Source organism: Mustela nivalis, assembly GCF_964662115.1.
Source record: "Mustela nivalis genome assembly, chromosome: 20".
Classification (NCBI taxonomy): Eukaryota; Metazoa; Chordata; class Mammalia; order Carnivora; family Mustelidae; genus Mustela; species Mustela nivalis.
Genome location: NC_139039.1, coordinates 6,544,898 through 6,564,959, shown reverse-complemented (window position 1 = coordinate 6,564,959; position 20,062 = coordinate 6,544,898). Strand labels below are relative to the sequence as shown.

At 32.8% G+C, this 20,062-nt stretch overlaps 1 protein-coding gene across 1 annotated transcript in view; it reads right to left on the bottom strand.

The window, feature by feature from the left end:
• LOC309855244 (A disintegrin and metallopeptidase domain 3-like) overlaps positions 1–20,062 on the bottom strand; it is a 128,654-nt gene that overhangs the window by 45,818 nt on the left and 62,774 nt on the right. Inside the window, exons 12-14 of the mRNA XM_082715343.1 lie at positions 14,360–14,546; positions 3,019–3,120; positions 2,367–2,562 (exon numbers count right to left, since the gene is read on the bottom strand). Coding sequence (XP_082571469.1) covers positions 2,367–2,562; positions 3,019–3,120; positions 14,360–14,546 — 485 coding nt within the window. The remainder of the gene's footprint in view (positions 1–2,366; positions 2,563–3,018; positions 3,121–14,359; positions 14,547–20,062) is intronic.

The following is a 20,062-nucleotide window of genomic DNA, read 5'->3' as shown; positions in this document are numbered from 1 at the left end:
CAAGTTTGCTGAGCAGCTCTTCCTGCCCACGGGTCCTGTCCCCGTGCTTTAATAAACCATCATTTTGCACCAAAAAAAAAAAAAAAAAAAAAAGAAAAGAAAAAAAAAAAAAGACTAAGTTTGCTGATCACAAATAACTGCAAAACTCCAGTGCTAAGGGAAAATTGTATATAGAATTCATGGTTTTTCTCCCATGATTCTTGAATCTTCCAATTTTAATTTTTCTCTCTTCCCTTCTCAACCAATTTCTTATTTTATCAACTCATTTAAAAGTCTTTAATTTTTGCCTTCACAATTAACACAATTACATTCTATCCTTTCACTGTATTTAATTTTATTTTTGTGTATAAAAAAGTTTTTCTTTCTTTGCCATTTTGGGATATAGTTTCTTCTAACAAACATACTAAAATATCCCCAGGACACAGTGTACTGTTTTGTTCTGTTCACCTGTTTCTATTCTTTCTTTTTGTTTTTTTGTCTTTTAATTTTATTTTTATAATTATACTCTATCCTTATATTGAATAATTTATTTTTTTACTGTTATGTTTTTATTTAGTTTTGGGATCTACTTTTCTATTAAAAAGACCAAAATACACACAGGATCCAGGAATTTGTTCTGTTCTGCTCCCCTGTCTGATTATATTCTCTTTTCCTTTTAATTTTATTTTTCAGTTTCAGGTCTCTTCTTATTTGCTTAGTGTACATTTCTCTGGGTCATTGTTGCCATTTTAGTATTTTGTTCTCACATGCATCTATTCTTGCATCATCTCTCTCTGGGCAGAATGACAAGAAGGAAAAATTCACATCAAAAAGAGAACAAGAGGGAGTAGTGACTGACATGGACCTAATCAGTGTGGATATAAGTAATATTTCAGAATAAGAGTTCAGAATAACAATTATAATAAAGATGCTAGCTGGGCTTGATAAAAACAGAGAAGACACCAGAGAATCCCTTTCTGGAGAAATAAAAGAAATGAAATCTGATCGAGTTGAAACTAAAAAGGCTAAATGAGATGCAATTTAAAAAAATGGAGGCTCTAACTGCTGGGATAAATGAGCCAGAAGAGAGAATTAGTGACATAGAAGACAAAATGATTAAGACTAAAGAAGCTGAGAAAAAGAGAAATAAGACAACTACTGGATTGTGAGGTGAGGATTTGAGAGATAAGTCATACCATAAAGTGAAACAATATTAGAATAATTGGGATCCCAGAAGAAGAGGAAAGAGAAGCTGTATATAGGAGCAAATTATAGTGGAGAATTTCACTAATCTGAGGAAAGAAACAGGCATTCAATTCCAGGGGACACAGAGACACTCCCTCAAAATCAATAAAAATAGGTCAGTATCTCCATATATAAAAGTGAAACTTGCTAATTTCGGAGACAAAGAGAAAATCCTGAAAGCAGCTCAGGAAAAGAGGTTTGTAACCTATAAGGGTAGAAACATTAGACTGGCAGAAGACCTGTCCACAGAGACCTTGCAGGCCAGAAAGGACTGGCATGATATATTCAGGGTGCTAAATGAGAAAAAATATGCAGCCAAGAATACTTTATCCAATATGACTGTCATTTAGGGAAGAAGGAGAAATAAAAAAGATTCCAGGACAAACAGAAAAATGAAATTTGTGATCACTAAAACAGCCCTACAAGAAATATTAAAGGGAATCCATTAAGGAGAGATAGATCCCAAAAGTTAAAAAGACCAGAAAGGAAGAGAGACAATATACAGAAAGTCATTTTACAGATAATACCCTAATATACAGATAATGCCCTAATTTCCTATCTTTCAATAGTTACCCTGAATCTAAATGGGCTAAATGCTCCAATCAAAAGACACAGAGTATCAGACTGGATAAAAAAGCAAGATCCATTAATATGTCATTTGCAAGAGACTCATTTTAGACCCAAAGACACCTCCAGACATGATACTCTATCTAGAGAACCCAAAAGACACTAGAAAAAAATTTTTAGAAGTGATACAAGAAGTCAGGAACAATGCTAAGCAAAATAAGTCAATCTTAGAAAGACAAATATCACATGATTTCACTCACATGTAGAATTGAAGGCACAAAACAAACAGAGGGGAAAAAAGAGAGATGCAAACCAAGAAACAGACTCTTAACTCTAGAGAACAAACCAATGGTTACCAGATAATGGTCACCAGATAGGTGAGGGATGGATGAAATAGGTGAAGGGGATTAAACAGTACACATATCATGATGAGCACTGAGTAATGTATAGAATTGTTATATTGCTGAAGTTTACACCTGAAGCTAATATAATTCTGTATACTAACTTTACTGGGAAAAAAATATAAGACAAAATAATGAAAATGAACCCCAGAAAAAAAAAAGTACAACGATTACATTTTCCAAATAAGTCTGCACACTGTTTATCTGTATCTTGGCATATTCCGTTATAGCAATAGGCAGTCTTATTATTGCATGGCTCTAAATCAGCAGATTTTGTATCAGGTACACAATATTCACTTTTTCCATCACAAAATTCTGGAAAATCACAGGGATCTTTGCTTTCCCGACATACAGTTCCTCTTATAGATATCTGTGGGACAAAGAAAAACTTTAGTTTTGTAAGGTAGTAAACCAAAACTATAAAACAACTTACACAAGAGCAAAGTATTTCTGTCATTTCCATTAATATTATATTTGGCTTATTTGTAATTTTGTTATAAGTTGTTAGGTCATGAAGAACTACATTCAGGTATTGCCTCAGGTCTGACCAAGAAGAATTCATATGCCCAAATAATCTGGAATTGGTATTGGATAACTGGATGGATCTTGAGTGGAGATTGAAACAATACAGTGAAGGCAAAGATAAGAAAGAAATTGAAAAAAATCTAAGAACATCTTCTGAATTCTGAAGTCAACCGTGTATGAATCAAGTATTTAAAGTTATATATTTGAAGAATATGAAAAAAGAAGTAAAAAAAAAAAAGTGAATGCACAATAGCAGAAAAAAAATCATGAAAGAAAATACTATAGTAATTTGAAAGCTTACCAGGCAAGTTTCTCTATCACAGCATGGTCCAGTGCCACAATCTGCAAATTCAGTCAGAGTACAATCTGCAGGATTACAGCATTTTTTAAATCCTCTGCAATGCTAAAAGTACATATAATTAAGTTCAATAATAGGAATTTTCAATCAAATAAATCATTTTATTTATTGTCAAAATGTACTTTAGTATGTCTCTTAGTTAATTACAATCACTATATGAATTTTACTTCTGTTTATTTTTAACAACATTTCATTTAAAATATAGTTCCAGTATGGGAAAAAAGATAGTAATGAAATTATTTATGATTCTATGCTTAATAAACTGAACCATTAAAAATTTAATGTAATTTTTCAACCTTTTTTGTGTTCATAAATAGACGCACTATAAGTTTAAAAGTATTTTTTCCATTTACTATAAGTACTTTTTCATCTCATCAATTCTCCTCAAGATAACATATTGAGATTATATAAAAATTTATGAATGTGATAAAATAGAAGTTTCTAAATTATAACTTTTTTATTCAAAGGATGTTTCAATGAAAATTTTATTTTTATTATTTTTATCTCCAAGTTTTTATATTAAAGATTGATTTTAGCAGTAAGTAGATCATAGAGTATAAAACTATTAAAGACTACAAAATACGCTTATTTCCTTCTTTCTATATATTTATTAAGTGCAAGAGTGATGTTTCACAGGACTGATAGTAATATTTAAAAATTAGTAAAGCAATAGGTGTTCTAGGTAAAAATAACTAAGTGCTTACATCTGTTTCAATTTTATAATTTTCATTATTAATGTGCTATAAATTTTTTAAATTTCTGGTTTATTTTATATTTCTGTGCATATATTTCTGTCAAATCATTCTGTTTATTTCCTTTATTTGTAAGCACTTTTGTAGTAATTATATTAACCCTTGGCCACCAATATATGTTTGCTATATTTTATAATTTGTCATTGACAACTGACTTTTGTTTTGGTGCATTTTGGGTTTTTTTGTTTGTTTGTTTGGGTAAATTTTTGGTATTGTGAGAGTGTGAAATAGTAGACCTATCTCAGAACTCTGAGAGCTATCATCTTTTTGGGGTTTGTTCTTGAGTTTACGAATAGAAGTTTCTTCCACCCTAACCCCAGGAAATATGTGAGTCTTCGTATGTGTGTAAAATGTGTTATACATACTATGTATGTATTTATTTATTTTTGTGTTGAATGGTTTGAGTAGTGTGTGAAAGAAACTATAATGATGTATCTCTTTCCCCAAACAGAAGTTTATCAGTTGCTTTTATAGAATAATAATTTATTTCTGAACTTTTGTAATACCTGGATTGTTATAATAAATATCCTATATAAAATTAGATACAATGTCAATGTCTTCAATTGCATTAACTGCATATACTAAAGTATATTTTAAAATGTTATTATTGGGTGCCTGGATGGCTTGGTCAGTTAAAGTCTGCTTTTGGCTCAGGTCCTCGGATCCCAGGGTCCTGGGATAGAGTCCCTGCATTGGGATATCCTGCTTAGTGGGGACCCTGCTTTTCCTTCTGCTTCTGCCTATCACTCTCCCTGTTCGAGCTCTCTATCTCTCTATGTCAAATACAAAAATAAATAAAATTTTAAAAAGTTATTATTGTATAAGTTTTAATATTTATAAGAGTCAGATATTTTTGTTTCATTATGAGAAAGAATGTATTATGCTCCATAACATAAAGATTTTAATAAAACTTATCAAAAGTATTTAGTAAAGACAGAAGATTGAACACACACTAAATATTAATATTGGGGGGGGTGGACAAAAATCAATGACATGAAAGGGAAAGCCTCCTAAGGCTAGAATCAAAGAGAGAGCCTATAGTGAGGAGCATTTTTTGACAATACTCAGTGTATAATGGAAACCTACAATAAACATTGAGCTTAGAAATTAATGTTCAGTGAATCGGGGTTTAAAAATGGAATCCCACAATGGGACCAAATGTGAGAACTTTTTAAAATAGGTTAACTGTTCAATATCCATTGGGGAGGGTATGTGATTTGGTGAGTGCTGTGAAGTGTGTAAACCTGGTGATTCACAGACCTGTACCCCTGGGGATAAAAATATATGTTTATAAAAAATAAAAAGTTAAAAAAATAAAAATAAAAAAATAAAAAATTTTAAAAAAAGATTTAAAATAAAAAAAAATAGGTTAACTGTTGGGGAGTCTGGGTGTCTCAATTAGTTAAACTGCCACCTTCAGCTCAGGTAATAATCCCAGAGCCCTGGGACTGAGCTCCACATCAGGCACCCTGCTCTGCAGGAAGCCTGCTTTTCCTTCTCCCATGCTTGTGCTCTCTAGCTCTCTATTTTTCAAATAAATAAATAAAAATCTTTAAAAAAATAGTTAACTGTGGTATGCCATTGAGAAATTAGAGAAATCAAAAGGATATAATTTTTAGTTCTAGATGTCCAAACTTTTATAAAATATCTCTTCAATATTTAATATCATAATTTTTGTCTCTCTTTTAATTTTGATATATGTTGAAAAGTACTGAAATGTTTTCCTACTTCTGGAATAAACTCCAAAAGTATATTCTTTTTTCATATATTCACTGGGATTATTTGATCATTTTAATTTAGCCATTTTGTGGGTATTTTCCAAAATATGAATCATTCAAAGAAATCTTAAACTGGCGATCAGAGGAATCAACTTTCATGATTTAATTCTGTTTCTATATACGTGCAAAGGACACTGGAAATAGATTTTTTAAAAAGATACACAATTTATAATAACATTCAGAAATATGAAATATTTAGGTTTTAATTTAATTAGAGACATCTAAATAAATAGAACAATATACTATGTTCATAGTTTGAAAATCACATTAAGAATACATTAATTCCCCACAAATTCATATATAGATCCAAAAGAGTTCCAATTAAAATTTCACAAAGTTTTTTTTTTTTATTTTTGGGGGGCTATGAGTAGAAATGGAAAAGTTGATTCCAAATTTTACACAGAAATACAAAGACCTAAAATCACCAAATCTATCTTCAGAATAAAGTACAAAATATGAAGACACAATTTACCTAATTTTGTGAATCAGAGTAAGAAGGGCTGGTATTAATGTAAGGCTAGATATAAAACACAAAGTATGTGAACTGTTTTTTCAATAAAGATAGCATGGTAATTCAATGGGAAAAGGGTAGTTTTCCAACAAATAGGGCTAGAGATTTTAAAGATATACATATAGAGAAAAAATATGCCCTAATACTTAAAAACAAAAGCTACTCAAAATGTATCATAGGCATACACATCAAAGATAAAATCAGTAAACTTCTAGAAGAAAACTTTACAAAACATGCCACATACTGGGAGAAAATCTGACAAAGGACTTGCATATAGCTTATGTTAAGAATTACTATAACTATATAATAAAAAAAATCCATCAAACTATGCAAAATACATGAACATTCAAAAAGGAGACAAAGACCCATGAATATCACACAATCACACGAAACACTGTCTAGAATGATCAGTTATCAGAAAAATATGAATTAAAACTGCAGTGAAATACAAGCATACATTGAAATTACCAAAATGTAAGAGACTAGCAGTAACAAAAGTTGTTAAGAATAAGGAAAAACTGTCCCTCTCATACATAGGTGGTTGCAATGTAAAATATTATAAGAATTTAAAAATGCAGAGTGATACTTTGTTACAAATTTAATAGTACAATTAACATATGACCCAGCAATTCTATTCCTAAAGATAGGGAAAAAAAGGCATGTTCTTTAGAAGCAATTTCATAAGACTTGAAACCAAAAACAACCTAAATGTTCATTAATAATAGCATGAACAAACAATGTTATATTCATACAAAGAAATACTACTCCACAATAAATATCAATGAACTATAGATATGTTCAAACATGCAAACCGAATATCAAAAATATAGGCAAAAAAATCTAGAATCAGAAAGGATCTAAAATCTATGATTCATTCATGTGAAGTTCAGTAGTGGGCAAAAATAATGTGTTGTGACTGGATTAGAAATTTCAGATGCTGATGGGATTGACTCTTCCTTGTCAATGGAGTTATGGGAGAACTGTCTGTGGTAATGTAAATATTCTAATACTTCTTTTATTTACATCTAATTAAGTATAACATAAGTCAAATTAAAAAACAAAACTCAGTAAGCCAGAAGGAAAATATAAATAAATATAATGAAGACTACCTAGACATATCCTAAACCTTTGTCTGAAACAAAAGAAAGGCAAAGTCACAATGCCTATAAAGACAAATGGATTCTATGGATCTTCTGGCCAGTTGTGGAGCTAACTTGTTTGCTGAAGTTTTCAGTGATAATGAGATTCCTGATGAATTCCATCAGTGGGCTTGGTGGTTTTCTAATATTAAGGAAAGCTTATTGTGGTGGTATTTTACTCACCTACTCCATCAAAAAAGTAAAACTACTTTCCTTCTGCCAGTAGCCGTAACTATAGATAGAAAAATCCCTGGTGGTCAAGAGCAGTTAGTCACTGTAACATTTACTGAGATATGTTCTTAATATATGAGAAAGGGAAGAAATTAGAGATGTATTTAGGCAAGAGCCTAATGAAATCCTAAAACGTAGGCTTGTCTGACTAACATACGAGGGATCAGTGCATGTTTTTCTAGATTTGAAGATAGGAAGTCACTTGGTCACTTAAGAAGCAACCTCATGCTCTAAGCATCATTGGTCAGTGACCACTCTGGTTAATGATACAGACATTTAAGGAAGAGAATTTAAAGACTTATCGCAGCTTATTTCAGTAGGTCTTGTTAAAAGACTAACTGAGCAAAAGTCAATTCAAATTGGCCAGCATCCCGTCTAGCCAAAGAAGGATCTGAGAAGCTATACAAAATAAAAGACTTTTACAGGCAGAAGGGAGCGGGAACCAGGAAGTTATACTGGCAAAAAGGCATGTTTGTTATTGCAAAGTTATATTCCTTTAGGGGATATCAGGGATCTATCAGGGAATACCTAGTACTGATCAGGTGATTCCTGATTGGCTGGTTTAAGACTCTATTCTGGGAGAGTTAAAACCAAGTAAGTCTTGGTTTGGTCAACATGGGGCTTACGCCAACTAACTCCTTTGTGGGCTTGTTATCTTGTTTTTAACAGTCTTTACAGCTATAATAAAACAATGGTCTACTCAAGATAAATTCCTGTTTTCCAATAGATGCCCTTGAAATCCAGTGGGGAAGCAACCATTTCCTTTGGTTCACTGTGACTCCATCCTAGGTTTTTAATGAAGACTAAGAGTGTCCAGGTGATGAAATAGGCCATGCAAGTCAAATCAATCAGTTCACACAAACAGTGCAACCAGGCTACCAGAACAACTGAATCTCCTCTTGTGTCCCAGGAACAATCTCTGAAAAACCATTCAGGAACTGGGCAATGAAATACTCTGAATAAACACTTTTGCAAAAGGTAGACAAAATTCCCTGCAAGCCAAGAGCCAGAAAAAGAAGCCAACCAATAGTTGAGTCATTAGGCCATGAAGATTCAGATATTATGCCAGAGAAAATCTAATGAGGAATATGATGGTCTGTTATTGGGAGAAATTCTTTCTCACTACTGGGCAATAGAAGATCATCTTCAGAAAGATGAAATGTATGCTTTTTTAAAAAATATTTATTTATTTATTTGAGAGAGAGAGAGAGAATCTCTAGTAGGCCCCCCACTGAGCATGGATCTTGACACGTGGCTCCATCCCACAACCCTGAGATCATGACTCGAGCTGGAATCAAGAGTCAGACACTTAATCAACTGAGTCACCCAGGTGTCCTGAAATGTATTCTTAAAAATAAATTTTAAAAAAGGTAAGTAGACAACCAAGAGTTAACTCCAGTGGAATACACACTTAAGACAGGCAGTATAGTCTTTAAATATGGTAATTTCTAGGGCATCTAGCTGGCTCAGTTGGTGGATAAGGGGGTATAGAATATAGATTACCTACTAAAAATGATTTCTCCCAAAATAGGCCAATGTATTGGATCTAGGCTTTCTATGATAGCCAAATCACTGTTCTCTTCAAGAAACTGCAGGCTGTTTGGCAGGAAATAGTTAAAATGCATTCAAGGAATTTGCCTATCAAAAGAAACACAGAGTTGACAGTCTTGTATTCATTTCCTATTTGTGCTGTAAGAAAAAATTACCATACTCAGTGGCCTAAAGCTATGTACATGCATTACTTTATAACTCTGGAGATAAAAGTCCAAAAGGGGTCTTATTGGACTAAAATTAAGAATGAAAGCTGTTCATTCTCTGGAAGCTCTAGAGAAAATCTGTTTCCCTACCTTTTCAATCTTCTAGAGGCCACCTGCATTCCTTGGCTCATGGAATCTTCACTTTCAAAATCAGTAGTACAATATCTCCAAATATCATTTTCTCATGTCCTCTGACTCTGACCTGCCCCTTGTCATTATTACATTGGATCTGCTTAGATAATAGAGGATAATTAACACTCTTGAAGTCCTTAGCTTGATCATATATTCAAAGTCCCTTTTGCCACGTAAGGCAAAATTAAAGATGGATTGCATATCTAAACCTAAACTGTAGAAAAAATTCCAAATATATTTTGAGGAATACATGTGAATATTTGTGTGTTGCTCTATATGCTATAAAATGCAGAGATCACAACTCTTTGTTTTGGCTTATCCACAACAGTAGCACACCATCATTTCCACAGATCCTAATGATCATTGAGGAGGGCTCTACTCAGTGTGGCAGGATTATCCACAGAAAAGGATCACTGGGGCAATGATGGATATTGGTTACCAATGGTGGGACTTGGGTAAAGTAGGTAAACAACCTAGTATAACAAATTTTAAGAAGGTACACACTCTCAGGTCATGCATTGCTGACTCTGTGTGTTTTGTGGAACTGATGGTTCCACTGGGTTACCTAGGGATCTGAAATATAAAAAAGAATTAGAAACGATCGTTCCCAGAATGAATAGCAAATTATCAATAATTAAAATATTGTTTTTTCCGGGACGCCTGGATAGCTCAGTTGGTTAAGGGTCTGCTTTGGCTCATCATGATCCCAGGGTCTGAGGATAGAGTCCTACAACAGGCTCCCAGCTCAGAAGGGAGCCTGCTACTCCCTCTGCCTGCTGTTCCCCCTTGTTTGTGTGCACACATGCTCTCTCTCTCTCTCTTTCTCTGACAAATAAATAAATAAATAATCTTTTTAAAAATAAATAATTTTTTTCCCACTAATGACCTTTGGTATATAGCAAAGTGTATAGCTACTATTTTGTATACCATATGGGAAGTTGACCAAATTCATTTTAAATTCATTAGGCAATAATTAGAGCATAGCTTTACTGTTCTTAACCCCCACAGTGATGTGTCTTCTCTGGATTATACTAATTCTTGTAAAATGTGACACACTATTGAGTGTGTAGATATTCTGTCACCATCATAACATTTTTATAATAGCCTTCACTGAAAAACTTTATTGCTTTATGCTGAATGCTATTTAATTTAAATACAAACGACTAAAGACAGACTTTACAATCCAAATAATATTCTTGATATGCTAGTATATGAGTCACCAAAAAAAGCAGCTAAGTTTCATTGGGGGTAGGCAGAGTTCAGCCACAAGACCACTGAAAGCAGTCCAGGATAATGGGGGAAGAAAGAGATACTGTTGGCCCTACATCTGATTATGATCTCATGAAACTTCATGTATCTGTGGCCACACACAGCTGATTTCATCCTCTGGCCCTGAATTTCCTTTGATATTCACCGGTTCATTGGAACCAAGAACTTTATTCCATAGTTATGTGAGGTAAAGTTATGATTCTGATATTCTCATTAGAAGTTCTTTATGAAACAATCCAATCTAATTGGGTGGGAAAATCCCTAAAAGTTCCATCATAAACAGACTGGCCTTCAGCACTGGTAAATTCTGCAAACAGAAGGCTGTTCACCCACAAGAAACAGGTATCACCAGCCCACCTACTGCTTCACCTGAACTACTAGCTCATTGGGATCCTCCCTACAAGACTGGTCTCGTGCCAAGAAAACTTGTTTTACTGGAGAAAAAGCATATCTCTGAGCCTTCTACCATACTACTGATAAATTGCTGAAAATTTACAGAAGTAAATGCTGATGAAATAAGCCAAAGAGTGTATTAAAGACATGTACAGACTATTCAAGAATAAAAAAACCCAAAGTAGGTAAAATATCCTCAATTCAAAGAAATATATACACATACCTCAGGACATAGCACATTCACCTATTGGGGTACAGCTTAGAACAATGCAGGCACATGTTCAGCAAGAAATATGTGCAAAAAAAAGCCATAATCACATGAGTCTTAATAATAAAGCTTATGTTTTCACTGACATAGATCAATAAATAGATTATACTATTCATAAAATTAACACTAAAAGGAATGAAAACATTTGGACTATAACTACATTAAAAAATAGATGAACTTTGCAAGCATAATATTGAGTGAAAGGCCAAGTTACCAAATGATATAAATCATGATTGCAATATAAAGGTAGAAAATAGTCAACCAAATGATATTGCATAAGGATCCAAAAAATAGAGGTAAAACTATGTTGAAGAGTAAAGCACTGAAATGATCATCATTAAATTGTGAATGATGGTTGGAAGGAAGGAGCATGTGATTGGGATGAGACATAAAAGGAACTCCTTTGGCAGATATCAGGTTTGTTTGGACCTCAGTGTAAATTATTCAGGTGCTTGCTAAGTATCTATTTGTTATATTCATCATTCATATTTCATGTGTATTATATATCACAATGAAATGATGAGTATGATAATTTTTTTTGATAAACAAAAGTGGGCAGTGAACTGCCCTATCAGAAGAACATATATATTTATTTATTCTCATATCAGGGAGATCATATGATAGTTGTCTTTCTCCGCTTGACTTATTTCGCTAAGCATGATACCCTCTAGTTCCATCCATGTTGTCGCAAATACAAGATGGGATTGGGGGGGAGACAAACCATAAGTGACTCTTAATCTCACAAAACAAACTGAGGGTTGCTGGGGAGAGGGGTGTTGGGAGAAGGGGGGTGGGGTTATGGACATTGGGGAGGGTATGTGCTATGGTGAGTGCTGTGAAGTGTGTAAACCTGGTGATTCACAGACCTGTACCCCTGGGGATAAAAATATATTATATGTTTATAAAAAATAAAAAATTGAAAAAAAGAATATATATAAAGAGAATATATAAAGTATATATTTAAGTATATTTTAAGGAATAGAATATAATTCAAAAGGACATTATTTCAGAATAATGAAATGAAATACATGCAAAAAAACAAAACCTTTAATAAACAAAAGGAATGGTAGGCAAAATAAAACAACTATCTCCTGAATAAAATATCTGGAGTACTTTTTAATGCAAAGAATACAAATAACAGAAATTAAATATTTTATAAAAATGTCATGTAAGTTAATTGGGTTTAAATCCTGTTAGTTTGGGGGAAATGTGGCCCAAATATGGTTAAACCTTAGGTATGCATAGTAAAAAAAAAAAAAATGTAAGGATAATCACTAAAGGGAGACTGAAAGTACATACCTACTGAATCATTGAAAGAAATAGTGGAAGAAAAACAAAACATACAGAGAAAAACAAATGTGGCAAAGTGAACATACAAAATATACATATTTTGAGACAACTAAACTTGTGAAGAATATGTAGTCTAGAGAACGATAAGAAATCATAATAGTCAGGGGTGCCTGGGTGGCTTAGTCACTTAAGTGTCCAACTCAGTTTCAGCAGGGGTCATGATCTCACAGTTGTGAGATCAGCTCTGTTATGGGCTCTGTTAGATAGGCATGGAGTCTGCTTAAGATTCTCTATCTTCCTCTCCCTTGACTCTTTCCCACATTCTCAAATAAATAAATAAATAAATAAAGTAACAGGTAAATATAATGGTAAATATACCATTATATTATAACAGGTAAATATAATGAGGTAAATATAACATAACAGGTAAATATAATGAGGTATCCTGGAGATGATCCGGTGACAGAAAGATGCCATTAGGTAAAAACAAACGAAATCTAAATAAATTATGGACTCTAGTTAATTAAAACAATAGGCAAAAAAATCATAATAATGTTTACAGGGACAATCCTATAAATCAAAGACAGAGTGAATAATAAATTAAAACCCAATGACAAACCATAAGTGACTCTTAATCTCACAAAACAAACTGAGGGTTGCTGGGGGGAGGGGGTTTGGGAGAAGGGGGTGGGATTATGGACATTGGGGAGGGTATGTGCTTGGGTGAGTGCTGTGAAGTGTGTAAACCTGGTGATTCACAGACCTGTACCCCTGGGGATAAAAATATATGTTTATAAAAAATAAAAAATTAATAAAAAATAAAAAAAAACCAATGAAAATATTGAACTTAATAGTACAGAAAAACTAAAAATATCAGGGAAATACAAATTAAAGAAAGCAAGTGCACAGATACAGATGTATGCCAGACCAGATAGAATTTAAAACAGAAATAAACATGAGAGAAAAACGGATTCAGCATTTAAAGGTAAACGTTAAATTTCTAGGAAAATATAAAAATTGTAAATATGTTTACTCTATAAAAATCTTCAAATATACAAAGCACGAAATGAGTAAATTATAATGAGAATTAGGCAAGTACAACTGTATAGTTGGAGGTATCAGTATTATTTCTTAAGTACTGAGAGCTCGAGCAAGTGAAACTAATAAAAATACAAAATATTTGGGTCACTAACTTAAAAATTATAAGAAAGCAGTTATAACAAAATTCAATGATTAGCCATCTTACCGAGCACAAATAAAAAAAAAGTAATAGCAAAAAGCTAAATATAAAAACAATACATCAAGATTTATTATTAATCAAATTCTTTGAAGTCAAGTAAAATAAATAAAGATCCCACAGTTGCAAGAATGGAAATTAGGAGATGAGGAGGTAAACAATAAACATGTATTAACTTAGTGAACCAATGCAGTTGCTTTGGAGGAGTTCAGGAGATGACTGAGGTGATGGTAATAGTATTGACCTTAACCATGTTTATAATACAGAAAAGTGGATATTGCTATTAACGGTTACACAGTGAAGAAAATCTACCTCTTTAATCCATGCTACATTTACTTCTTATTTACTCTTCAAATGCTTTAAATTCATGACAAGCCCACTATCGCATGTCCCAATATCTCCCTTAGATATTTGATAAGTGGTGCATCACTTGGGGGGGAGGTATTTCCGTTTTATATCACATCTATAAGGCTACACAAGAAACACAAAGAAAAATCTTTAGATAAACTATTATGTTTATCACTAACCTCTGTACCACCACAATCACATTGTTCTGGTGGTTCCAAAATTCCATTGCCACAAAGTGAGTGTCTTCCTTGGTAAACTACTTCTGAAGCTATTTGATTCTGAAGACATTCAAATTCAGGCTGTGAAATCATACGTTTAAATTCATCCATGCTGCAACTGCTAAAAAACTTTACACCATGGGAACGTCTAAAAATAAATTACATTCTTCAGATAAATGGAATAAAATCAGTTTCAAAGAAACCCCCCTTCAATAGAATACTATGAATTCTGTGCACTTCAGGTGCACAAGAAGGTGGGGAGAATGCTTTTTCCCCCCTTAAGTTTTTTTTTTTTTAAATACCAGTTAGTTAATATAGAGTATTATTAGTATCATGTGCTTTTTTCCTAATGCCAGTCAAAAATAAAAGTGGTAAATTCATATAATAGACATCTAGTACATAGAGGAAGTTAAAATGACATGAGTCAGAATATATTACCAATCTTAACAGTGCTTCACACACAAAAAGCTCTCTTTAAATACATCTTATTTTCATTTTTATTGTCAATGTAATTATTAGCATTATAATAAGTAATAGTTAAAATGAAACATCAGGAAATTTATGTAAACTGAAGGAATAAAAGATGACTAATGTGTTAATGAAAAATCAGAGTTATTTAGTCTTTGGTATCAAAATCTATCAATTTAAATATATCAACATAGAGTATATAAAATCTGTAAGTACAAATCCTTATCTTATATTTGTACATTTCTAAGTGTACTGCTTAATGTTTTCTTTAATTTTATAGTAATATAAATCTCAGAGAAATGATACAACATGGTTTAAAGAATAAATTTTGTTTCCTGAAACAGTTAAGAATAATTGCCAAAAATAATCTTAATAACTCTTAAGTATTTTAATGTATAATTCTTACATAGAAATGAATTCTCCTCAGGCAGGCCCTTCAAAATCAGGAAATAGTGATACATTACTAATATCTAATCCTCAAATTCTATTCAAATTTCCCTTTCATCAAAATATTGGCACTTTATAGCAATAGGATCCAGTTCACAATCAATCATTTAGTTCTCAATATCTAAGTTTGTTGCTTAGTTTAATCATCTACATTTGTTCTTACATTTCATGATCTTGAAAAGTTTTATGATTATAGGCTGATTATTTGCTAAAACAAACCTTCTCCTCAATTTAGGATTTAAGGTTATAAATTGTTCTTTCATAACTACACTGAGGTTATCCATCTTCGCAACTTTGTTACAGAATCATTACTGAGTCTGTTTTCATTGCATACTAATGACTCCAATTTTAATTTTGAATCATGTTTTCAAATTATACTAACTGGGTTATAATCCAATTACTACCATTGTTATTTATGGCATTCAAATTGTCCTTGATTTGGCTTTTGGGAGCCATTTCAAACTGGTTTTGTGTCCCTTTGACAAATCTCCATGGTTCTTTGAACGCCTCCTTATATTCTGACATGAGATGTTCCATACTCATGTGATTTTTCTGCCTTAGCCTAGAATCAATCATTTATCCAAGGTAGCCCAGCTCCTTTTAGTGAAGAATAGTATTTTTTAAATTTCTTTTTATTGAAGTGTAGTTGACAATAATATTATATTAGTTTCACCTGTGTAACATAGTGTGACTCAACATTTGTATACATTGCAAGGAAATGACCCTAACCATCTGTCATACAAAAAGTTGTTACACATTATTAACTATATTTCCTATGCTGTACATTATATCCCCATGTCTTATTTATTTGATAACTGGCAGTTTGTACCATTTAATTTCTTTCTCCCATCCCCTCTAAAAATTTCATTCTCCCATCCTCTCTGGCAAACACCAGTACACCAGTTTGCTTTCTGTATTTACAGTATGTTTCTGTTTGGGTTTGGTTTTTTTTTTTTTTAACTTTTTTTTTAGATTCCACATATTAGTGAAATCATGGGTATTGTGTCTTTCTCTGATTTATTCACTTAGCATACTACCTTCTAGGTCCATCTATGTTGCACAAATGGCAAGATCTCATAGTTTTTTATGGCTGATATATGATATATATACATGATATATATAAAAAATATTTTCTAACCTATACATTTATCAGGGGACATTTAGCTTGCTTCCTTATCTTGGCTATTGTAAATAATACTGCGATTGAAGGTAGGGGTGCATATATCTTTTCAAATTAGTGTTTTTATTTTCTTCAGATTAAATACCCAGAAGTGGAATTGCAGAATTGTATGGTAGTTCCATTTTTAATTTTTGAGGAACTCCCATACTATATTCCATAATGGCTACCCCATTTTTCATTCCCACAAACACTACATGGAGTTCCCTTTACTCCATATCCTCACCATCACTTGCTACTTCTTATTTTTGATAACAGCCATTCTGACAAGTATGAGGTGATATTTTATTGTGGTTTTTATTTACATTACTCTGGTGATTAATGAAGTTGAGCCTATTTCATGAGTCAGCTGGCCATTTGTAAGTCTTCTTTGGAGAAATGTCTATTTGGGTTCTCTGTCAATTTTTAATGGAATTATTTGTGTTCTTAGTTTTGTGTAAATTCTTTATATATTCTGGATATTAACCCCTTATTAGGTATATCACTTGCAAATACCTTCTTTCATTCAGTAGGTTACCTTTTCGTTTTATTGTTTTCCTTCACTGCGCAAAAGCTTTTTTTAGTTTGATGTAGTCCCATTTCTTTATTTTTGCTTTTATTGTCCTTTAATGACCAGACATATCCAAAAAATATTGCTCAGACCAATGTTCAAAGTTTACTCCTACGTTTTCCTCTGAGAGTTTTATAACTTCCATTCTTACAATTAAGTCTTTAAATACACTGACTTTATTTTTGTAGATGAAATAAGAAATTCAAGTTTCATTGTTTTGCATGTAGTTGTCCAGTCTTCCCAATATCATCTATTGAAGAGACTCTCTTTCTTCACCGAATTTTTTGCCTACTTTGTTGAAGGCTAATTGACCATTTAAGTGTGAGTTTATTTCTGAACTCTATTCCACTGATCTCTGTGTTCATTTTTGTGCTAACTCTTGTTTTGGTTTGGTTTGGTTTGGTTTGAGGCGCAAGGATTTTCATCAAGATTTATTCATAAAGGTTTAATACTGGAAACAACTCCAATGTCCATCCACTAAACAGTAATTATACAAATTGTGGGTTTTTTTTTTTTTTCCCACACAATGGAATACTAGCCAGTGGGGCACCTGGGTGGCTCAGTAGGGATTAAAGCTTCTGCCTTCAGCTTATGTCATGATCCTGGTGTTCAGGGATCCAGCCCCATCAGGCTCTCTGCTCAGCGGGGAGCCTGCTTCCTCCTCTCTCTCTGCCTGCCTCTCTGCCTACTTGTGATATCTGTCAAATAAATAAATAAATAATCTTAAAAAAAAAAAAATACTCGCCAGCAATAAAAAGGAATGAATTTCTGATGCATACAATAACATTCTGTTGAGCAAAGGAAGTCAGATGTGAACATTGCCTATTGTGTATACAAATTCCTGGAACATATGAGACTAATCTAATGTGACAGAAATTGGTGAAGCATTTGCTTTGGGGGGAGGGTTGACTTGAAAAATACACCAAGAATTTCAGAGGTATTGGGAGGTATTCTTATCCTGATTGGGATGGTATTTGTGAAGATGTATATGTTGTCAAAATGCATCAAAATGCTCAGGTAGAATATGAACACTTATTTTAATGTAAATTGAAACTCAATAAAAAATAATGCTAAAGAAAATGCACCAGGTGTCCTAATTACCAACATTGCATTGTTTTGATCACTATGGCTTTGTGATAGAGTTTGAAATCAGGGAGTATGATACAGTTTTATTCTCAAGATTTCTTTGACTGTTTAGGGTCTTTTGTGGTTCTATATATATTTAGGATTATTTGTTCTAGCTCTGTGAAAAATGTCATGGATATTTTGATAGGGATTGCACTGAATCTGTAAATGCAGTTGTATGGACGTTTTAACAATTTTAATTCTCTCAATCAATGAGCATGGAATATCTTTCCTTTTTTTGTGTGTTGTTTTCAATTTCTTTCATCAAGGTTTCTCTTCTTGAAAGTATAGCTACAGGATTATTGATTTTATCATTTCAAGACATCTGCTTTAAGTTCCTCTTTTCTAATTTTAAGTGTGTATTTCATTTATTTCCACTTATCTTTATTATTTACTTTCTTCTACTAAATTTAAATTGATTTGCAATTGACTTCTAGTTTCATACTCTTGTGGTTGGAAAAGATGCTTGATAGAATTTAAATCTTCTTAAATGTATTTATTCTTGTTTTGTGACTTAATGTGATCTATCCTGGAGAATATTCCATGTGTACTTGAAAAGAATGTGCACTCTGCCAATTTTAGATGGAAAGCTCTGTATATATCTATTAAATTAATCTGGATAATGTGTCATTTAAGGTCAATGTTTCTTTATTGATTTTCTGTCTGGATGATCTATCCATTGATATAGGTGGGGCATTGAAGTTTCTTCTTATTATTTTATTACTGTCAATATCTCCCTTTGTGTCTGCTAAGACACACTTCATGTATTTATGTGCCCCTATTTTTTTAAGATTTTATTTATTATTTATTTGACAGACAGAGATCCCAAGTAGGCAGAGAGGCAGGCAAGAGAGAGAGGGGGAAGCAGGCTCCCTGCCAAGCAGAGAGGTCGATGCGGGGTTCAATCCCAGGACCTTGGGATCATGACCTGAGCTGAAGGCAGAGGCTTTAACCCACTGAGCCACCCAGTGCCCCTAGGTGCCCCTATGTTAAGTGTATAGATATTTACAAGTGTTACATAATCTTGTTGGAGTGATTCCTTTATCATCATGCAATGGCCTTTTTTGGTCTCTTATTTCAGCCTCTGTTTTAAAGTCTGTTTTGCCTGATAGAAGTATTGCTACCTCAACTTTCTTTTCATTTCCATCTGCATGGGATATCTTTTGTCCATCCCTTCACTTTCATTCTGTGTGTCTTTATATTTGATTCTATTGTAGGTAGCACATATACTCTTGTTTCTGTCCACTTAAACACCGTATGTCTTTTGGCTGGGGAATTCAGTCAATTTGTATATTTAAATTATTGATAAGATATGTACCTACTGCCGTCTTTTGATTGTTTTCTTATTGTTTTTGTGGTTCTGTTTCCTTCTTCTCTTGGTGTAATCTGTTGGTATTTGGCGACCTCCCTTAGTGTTATGTTTAAGTTCCTTAATTTTTTGTGTAACTATTCGTATTTGTTTTGTGTTTACCATGTAATATGTAATTTCATATGTAAATTCTATGAATATTGCAGTCTATTTCAAGTTGATGGTTGCTTAAGTGTGTTCCAAAAGTGCTACATTTATACTTCCCCTATGTTTTGTTTTTAATATCATATTTGACATCTTATTTTGTGTATACCTTGACTATTATAGATAGATGATTGTCTACTTTTGTCTTTCAGCCGTCCACTAGTTACATAGGTGATTGACCTGCTGCCTTTACTATATGTTTACCTTTACCCGTGAGATTAATTTCATTCATAATTTTCTTATTTCTAATTATGGTCTCTTCTATTCCATTGATAGAACTCCCTTAACATTTCTTGTGTGACCTGTTTGGTTTTGATGAACTCCTTGAGCTTTGCTTGTCTGAGAAACTCCTCAACTCTTCTTAAAATCTGAGGGACAATCTTG